The sequence below is a fragment of the Vombatus ursinus genome, unplaced genomic scaffold (assembly GCF_900497805.2).
Source record: "Vombatus ursinus unplaced genomic scaffold, bare-nosed wombat genome assembly UNPS02014768.1, whole genome shotgun sequence".
Taxonomy (NCBI): Eukaryota; Metazoa; Chordata; class Mammalia; order Diprotodontia; family Vombatidae; genus Vombatus; species Vombatus ursinus.
Window position 1 is genome coordinate 5,858,957 of NW_020954546.1, and position 7,928 is coordinate 5,866,884.

The 7,928-nt window shown below is 52.7% G+C and overlaps 1 protein-coding gene across 2 annotated transcripts in view; it reads right to left on the minus strand.

Annotated features, from left to right (window-relative positions):
- Positions 1-2,981: 2,981 nt before the first annotated feature.
- LOC114043230 (ADAMTS-like protein 4) overlaps positions 2,982-7,928 on the minus strand; it is an 11,708-nt gene continuing 6,761 nt past the window's right edge. For both annotated transcript variants that reach the window (XM_027862284.1, XM_027862283.1), the window contains 9 exons: positions 7,476-7,648; positions 6,920-7,331; positions 6,237-6,366; positions 5,690-5,894; positions 5,358-5,534; positions 4,891-5,097; positions 4,611-4,790; positions 4,079-4,223; positions 2,982-3,874 (listed from right to left, as the gene is read on the minus strand). In XM_027862284.1, the coding sequence (XP_027718085.1) occupies positions 3,738-3,874; positions 4,079-4,223; positions 4,611-4,790; positions 4,891-5,097; positions 5,358-5,534; positions 5,690-5,894; positions 6,237-6,366; positions 6,920-7,331; positions 7,476-7,648 (1,766 nt within the window). In that variant the 3' untranslated portion in view covers positions 2,982-3,737. The remainder of the gene's footprint in view (positions 3,875-4,078; positions 4,224-4,610; positions 4,791-4,890; positions 5,098-5,357; positions 5,535-5,689; positions 5,895-6,236; positions 6,367-6,919; positions 7,332-7,475; positions 7,649-7,928) is intronic.

A 7,928-nucleotide genomic window follows, 5' to 3' on the forward strand; every position in this document is an offset into this window, starting at 1 on the left:
CTCCTCCCCCCTTACAAAGAGAGCAGTACCCAAGTGGGGCATAAGCAGGAGCTCCTCTGCAACCCCCCCACCTTTAATCCAGGTAGTTTCTCCTAGAGGTGCAGAGAGAAAGGGTCCCTAGCATGTTTGCTCTGAGTTTACCCTTCCTAGTGCTGCTAAATGGAGAAGTCTCTGTGACTAGTAGAACTAGTGGGAAGAGGGAAAGAGAAGTGAAAGTTGATCTGGTTGGGGCAAGGGAGGGGATGGAGCCTCCACTCATATCTTGGGTTCTGATTCTACCCTCCAGTCTTCCACCCATATTGATCTTCTTTCTGATTCAAGCAGGCCCAGAACTCCCAAGCCCTGTATGTCCTCTTCAAGACTCCTCCTTGGTGGGGAGCTGAAACTTAAGGGTTGCTGGGTTAGTACCTAGAAGTCATTTTTGTTGTAGCTTTATTTCTGGTGATTGGGGAAGAGGTCAAATCTGAGTGAGGTGAAGGGCAGGCCTGGATGGGGCCTCGAGAGTGGCTCACTCCTCCCCCCTCCAGCTGTGGGCACCTGCTCTCTTGGGACACCCAGGGGCTAGGGGTTTCCCCCAGAAGCTAAGTTTAGCCCCAAGGCCCCTGCCCAGCTGGGTGTTTACCCAGGGGAAGAAGGGAGATCTGGGGGGAGGGGGACGGGAATCCTTGCCTAGCTGGGTTCCTCCAGCCTCACCCCTGTACATCTACATATACTTCAATCACAACCCCCCACACCCTCTGACAGCCTCTCCTTCCTACTAGACACACCGGAAAAGCTGCACAAAACAAGCGGTATACATGTACAAATCATCTTTGAACATCTACCCATACATCTGAATTTGTCTTGGCAAATTCCTTCATACGAATTCCAAGAAGGTTTCGATGCTTTCTCCAGATCTTTCCCTAGATACCTGGATACCCTAGATACCTCCACTCCACCTGTCCAGGGGGTGCTCGGCTTCCTCTCTCACAGGTTTTTTCTCAGGGTTGGGGGAGAGGAGGATCAGAGGTCAAGGATGTGGTGTCTGGACACATTATTTCGCAGACTACCCCTTCCCATGACCCCTCCCTCCCAGGCCCATCCGAAACTAAAGGAAGTAGGGCACTTGCTTAAGACAGAATTGCATTTCCCCTTCCAACAAGGTCTGATGTAGCTGCGGCGACCTCTACGTTGACCGTAAGTGACCAGAGACCTTTGTATGCATCTTGGCTGAAAAACTGATGTGTGCACGTGTGTATGAGCGTGTGCTCGGCAAACCTCTTACCACCCCAGCACACCAGAAGGCCAGCTAGGCAAAGTCCAGCAGTACAGGGTGAGCTGGGGTGGGGGGCGAGCTGGAGCAAAGGGGAGTACTAAGAGGGGCTGCACTTACTTTCCCCACTTATGATTGGTTCCCAAACCTGCCCAGCAACAACCTCAGAAAGAGCAGAATGGGGCGGCCCCCACACAAGGGAAGTCAGCTGAGCCAGATCTCCAGGCCGGCCCAGCCCAGCTCTTCCAGGAATTGGCAGGGAGGGGCCTCAAGCCCCTTCTACCCCGCCCTCTGGTCGCTGACTCTGGTACTTGCGCAGGATTATTGTCCCCCTCCCCTCAAATTCCACCCCCACCCCCATTTATCTGGGACTCTTTCTGCTTTACTTTTTCTCCCTTTAAGAAATTTCTCCTCTGATGTCTGTTGTGTATTCGGCACCACCTGTTAGGTATCTCCTCTTGTGCCTAGGCGGGGGTGAAGAGACCCAGTTTTTGCTTCATTTCATCCCCACCTCAGGCTAAAACTGTTTTCATTTTCGCTCCTTCTGACCTTCCTTAGGAGTTTCTAAACACCTAATCCTTAGGCACTTCCCCCACAGAAAAGGCCTCGGTCCTCCCTCGGAGGGACTTTCTGAGGGTCAGGTTGAAGGACACGCCTCCGTGCCAAGCAAATGGCAATGTCTTATGCCTTGTGTTCCCCCCTCCCCCCAATACCTGGCACTGTGCTGAACATACAGGCACTTAATAAATTGTTTCTAGGCTATATGGATGAGAGATTCCACCCCTGGGCAGGCCGGGCCAAAAAGACATGGCTCAGTGGAGGGAAGGGAAGCATTATCCCTGGGCCTCATCATCTTTTTTTTAACAGCATGTTTTGTTGCAGCATTCCCCAGCCCCAAGAAGAACTGGGGTCCCAGATCCCTGGATTCACAGGAGTAGGGAGACAGGGTGCGTGCTAAGCTCTAACTGCTCTCTCCCCATCCCCCAAACTATTTACCTTGAGAGCAGGAAGGGGGTGGGGGAGGGTGGTGAGACAACTCTGAGGAATGTGCCTTTGGCAGGACATCCAGTACAGTAACTGGGCCTGGCCCCTCCCTCTGTCCCTCCCTCCGTCCCTCCCCCAAGTCCCCTCAAGCCATATCATGCCCTTTCTCCACCCAATTCCATTTCAGCAAAGTATGAAGGGTACTAAGCCTTCAGCTCAGGTCTTAGCTGCCTGGATGGGGCTTCGTAGGTTTCAGGAAAGTTACAAAGCCTGGAGGGAGGGGGAGAGGACTGGGGGTGGGGGGAGAGGGAGGGAGGAAGGAAGGGGCAGATACCGAGAAGAGGAAAACCTGACTGAAAGAGAATAGAGAAAGCGTAGTTTTGTGTTTTTTTTTTAAATGCCCTACAGGAAACTACAGAAAAACCCCACAGGCCAGGCCTGGTGTTTTCCATGGGAGCCCAGGACCCAGGAACCCCAGCTTCCAATTTTAGAACTGGGAGAAATGGCGACCTCTAGTGGCCAAACATTAAACACTGCAGAGCCTGAGGTCTGTTTCTGTTCCCAGCCTACCATTGCCAAAAGTAAGCCTGGTATGTCAGCCAGGTATTTTGGTCCACCCTCCTAGCTACCCAGCCTTCAACCCTCTCCAGGCAGCTGCTCCCTTCCCCACCCTCCATCCATCCTGACTTCACCCTGGCTGGGAGCCCCGGATGACTGGGTTCCCACGAGGACAATGAGAAGCCTGTTTCTTATTTATCACAGTCGTCTTTAATAAAAAATAAATTAGTTCTGGGGTGGGAACCATCCTGGGGAGGGGGGCCCAGGGGTTACTGCATCCTAATATGTAGCACGAACTTCCCTCTTCCATGTCTCTACAGCCCTGGCTAAACTGGTCCCTTCTCTGGGTTGGTAGGCGATGAAGGTGGTGGAAAGGAGAACAACAAACGTCATTTGTTCCCAGGAAGTTAAGGGGTACAGAGTAGAGGGAATGGGTGCTGGGGGTAAAGGTGGAGGGCTGAAGGTGTGATTCAGGGCATGGAAAAATGTAGCATGGTAAGGTAAGTTTGATTTAAGGAACAGGGCTGGCAGGGGAACATTCAAAGGGCCAGCATGAATTTTTGTCTTGGTTTCTCCCAGTAGGAAGAGGTGGGGGATGGGAGAAGGCACTTCATATATCCCAGTCTGTTTTGGCCAGGGGCACTAGTTAGCAGGAAGTCACATGGTCCCACCAGCAGTAGCACGCAGGGACACAGACATGTATAATGACATATATACATACAATCACACAGGTACATGGACACCACCTCACACATTGTCACAGCCATCTCCCCACAACCTGTCACTCTGCATTTCCCAGACTCCTCCCAGGATAAATATAGAAGGTGCTGGTATTTCTCTGAGTGTCCCATGAGGCAGGTCAAGGGCAGGAAGGGGACAGAGTCCATGGGGCAGCTGATGCTGGGGGGGGGAGAATAACTGTAAGGCTCACTTCAGTCCCCTCTCAGGCAGGTTCTGGGGGTGCCCTGTCCTGGACATGGGCACAGGAACGACAGCAGGTGGCTGTGTAGTAGGGGTAGACGCAGAGGCGAGCCTGGACCACGAGGGGGCAGTGTGGGGAGTTGTCTTGGCAATGGTCATCTGGGGAACAGAGGGATAGGTAGTGGTTCTGATGAGGTCACTGTGATGCTGTCCATTCCTCAATGGTGATTTATTGATTTTGGCTCCCCTCTCTAAATGCATTGCTTTCCCCTCTTTCTTGTTCTTCCTCTCCTGTCTTTTTCTTCTCTCAGGTCCATCCGCCTCCCTCCCTTTGTCCGCCCCCCCACCCCCCTTCTGGCTTACCTGGGTGCTGAGTACAGGGCTGATTGTTACATGGTCTTTTCCTAGAAGGCCGAAGGTTAAGGGGGCATCGAGTGCTGAGAGTCTGGTTGGCACTCAGACACTGGACCTCCCTCATTTGGACACCCCCCAGACAAGTCCTTGAGCACTGGAGCAAGGGATATGGGAGAGAGACAGAACAATTAAGACCTCTCCTCCCACAACTCCTCCCAAAAACCCACAGCTTCCCACCCATCTCTCTAAGGAGGAAGAGAGACAGAACCCTGGGGACACTATGAAGGGAGAGTCTGGAGGAAGGGGATTTACCCTTTCCCTCCTCAAAGAGGAGTGAGAGGAAAGATGATGAAATTGAAGGAGGCGTGAAGATCTTGGGAATTCAAAGGGCTGGGGATTTCCCAGAGAGCCAAAGAAATGAGAAGAGTAGATGCGGGGTAGGGTGGCGGGTGTTATTGCTTCCTCATAAGAAAATAAAGGCCAATGGAGACAGTGGTAGAGGCAGGATTGATGGGGGTGGGGAAGAGGTCCGGGCACTCACGGTGCTCCAGGGGGTAGAGAACCATCGGTCTTGACAGCCATCTCCCCTGCAAGGCTGCAGGGCAGGAGGCCTGGGCAGATGGGTGCAGTTACCAGGAGAAGTAACATTGAATTCAGTTCCCAGCTTGGTCACACAGATCACATCTCTGCGCTGTGTCCCAGAGCCGCACTCTACAGAACACTGGGACCCCGAAAAGATGAGAGCATGCCCTTATTTCAACCCCAAGATTGTTCACCACTCCCATCTTGCAGCCCGATTTCCCAGACTCCCCCCTGCTCACCTCACCCCAGGGCCCCGTGTACCACTGCCAAGTCGGCTCACAGGGCCCCAAGCTGCAGGCCCGCATATCAGGGGGGCGGCTCCCTGTGGGGCAGCTTCTTCCTTTGCCCCCTAGCCCTTCCTCCTCTTCGCCAGCCCCTTGGGACTCTCCACTCCCCAGGCAGATCACAGAGCGCCGCTGGATTCCCGTCCCACACTCAGCTGAGCACTGTTGGGATACAAGGCAAGGTCCTGTGAGAAGGGACTGGATAGCAGAATAATAGAGAGAAAGAAGTTAGGTAAGGAAGGGCCTGATTTTGGACAGATTGAGGAATGTCTAATGGGGCCACATAGTAAAAGCTGCTGAGGAATCCTGGAGTCAGGGTCCTTCTGGGGGACCTGGGTTTGGAAAGGTTTGAAAAGGTCTTGGATTTAGAGCAGTATGGGCAGCCTCGGATTTTGGTGGGCCCTCAGGATTCGCGGCTCTACCTTGGAGCTCCAGTCACTGTGGAACCAGGCGATGGTACAGGGCCCCATGTTACAAGCCTCTCTGCTGGGGGGTCTTGGAGGCCCCGAAGCACATTCCCGTTCACTTACTTCATCCCCATGGTTACCCACACATCTCACTTGCCGGCTCCGCTGACCACGGCCACATCGAACGGAGCACTGGGAAAGATGGAGAAAATCATTAATGAAGAGATCCGTGATTCTGAGGCTAGCCTTCCCTACCAGCCTCCAATTTACCTGGCTTCCCACTACAGTCTGTCTGTCCCCATTCGCTCCTCTATCTATCCCTGTTGCTCACCTGTTTTCCCGCTCACCTGGCTCCAGGCAGAGCGCACTTCCCAGTGGCCACAGAGCCTCAGCTGGCAGGTCTGGGTGACATTGGGCCGAGGGAGATGGCTGCAGCGCTCCAGGGGCACCGAGGAGCCGCCCCCACCAAACTCTTGCCGACATCGGAGTTGGCGGTGCTGGGTGCCTGGGCCACAAGAGCGGCTACAAGAGGTCCATTCGCCTGCCTCCCAGCTACGGACATGGACATGGGAAGACGGGTAGGACAGGAATGGCAAAGACATGGGGGAGGGGGAGGGGGGGTTAGACACCAGCGGAGCAGAGGATGCTCAGGGATGAGGGAGTTCTGACTCCGAGACATGGTAGGAATGTGGAGTCTTGGTATCATTTTGCTCTTTGTTGAAGGGGACTCAGGAAAGGACTCAGCTCATGTTTCCTCTTCCCCCTCTATGTAGCACCAAGAATCCTGTCTCTTCTCTTCCTGCCTGGGGAACCCCTGACCCACGAAGAGTCCAGGTGAGGTCAGAAGACGTTGTAGTAGGTACCCCAGAGACCGTCTGGGCCATCCGTACTCACTAAGGGGGACACGGAGGGCCGTGACATGGCTCTGGTGGGGTGGGTGGCCGGGCACCTAGGACACAGCTTTCTTCATCCATTTCCTCTCCAGAATCACGGGACACACAGCGGAAAACTGGGCGCCAGACACCTGAAGAAGGAACGAGGAAAGGGGACTAGAGAGGCTTCTAGCCTGACACATTAAGGTCAGAATAGTTTTGCTAGAATCCTATGGATTGGGTTTCCGGGACGTAACAATGTCTGGCTCAGTGAGTTTAAGAAAAGAGCATCAGGTTGAAGCATACTATTTGTTATTTTTTTTCTTCTGTTGTGTTTTGTTTCCTCTTTCTGGTGGTTCCTCCTATTGGTTTTAATTCTTACTTGCAACATCACTAATGTGAAAATATGTTTAATAGCAATGAATATGTATAGCCTATATCAGATTGCATGCTGTCTTGGGGAGGGAGGTGGGAAGGGAGGGGGAGGAAAATTGAAAACTCAAAAGCTTATGGAAGTGATTGTTGATAAATCAAAATAAATTAATAAAGTTTAAAAAAAATCTAAAAAAAAATAAAAAAGAAAGAGCATCAGAAGGGGCTGGGTTGAAGACCTATAGTGGGTTTCAGGGTTGGTAAAGCAAGGGAGAGGGTGCTAAGGCTGAGGAATCAGGAGCTGAGGTTTAGATTGTGGGACAGAGGTCTCACCTTTTCCACAGGACGCTGAGCACTCTGAATATCCCATTCGTTTCCAGTATCCCGCTGAGGATGCCAGGGGAGGCCTGGGGTGGGGTGGGGCAGGCAGAGGAGGAATCCGTACCTGACGCTGCAGAGTGCCTGGGGTCCGAGCTGATCGGGGAGGGGCTGGGGGCTCCAATTTTAGACCCTCGGGGAGGAACTGAGTAGGCACATTATGATCTGGTCGTTCTCCTGGCTGCCGTAAAATCTCTCCTGTCTGCCTCCTCCCCCATCTATTACTTTCTTCTCCCCAGGGCTTCACACCATCACCAGACAGGTGTTGGGGAATAGGAGGTTCTAGGGTAGGGTCTCCAAGGTTCAGAGAAGGTGAAGAGATGAGGTATTGGTAGGAGACACCAGGATTTTCCTCTTGAAAGATCATCTGGGGGAGTAAAAGAGAAGGTGACTGTTTCTAGGGGAGAGCAGGGATTAGAGGGATTCTGCTTCACTTCTTCCCCAGATACAAAAACACCCTTCATCTCATCGCTTCTCTCGAGATTGTTGGCCTCCTTTACCACCTACTTACATAGACATCCACAGGCTGTGTCGTGGGCCCTTCAGCTGTCAGACTCTCCCCTGTCCCTTCCTCCCGGGGGGGCCGAGTATACTGGAAGACAGTGCCCCCAGCAGTATAGGTCCCAGGGGGGTCAACAGCCCAGTTCCCATTAATGATGGACTTGCCCCCAGGACCACGAAGTGCTATAGGAGGGGTGAAAAGAAGGGAGGTCATTTTATTCCTCCCAAATTTTCACTTCCCTCACTCATTTAAAGATCAATTTCCCCAAATTTTTTTCCACTCTGACGCTCTGAGGTCAAACTACACTTCTCTCTTTACCTTCTCCCACCCCACCCTGCCTTCACCACTTCTTCAGTGACGTGGAAATGGATGTGTATGGAGGAACAATGCAAAAATTTAGAGAAGTATGAGTAATGAAGACGAGGGTGGGGGTGTGTGTGTGTGTGTGTGTGTGTGTGTGTG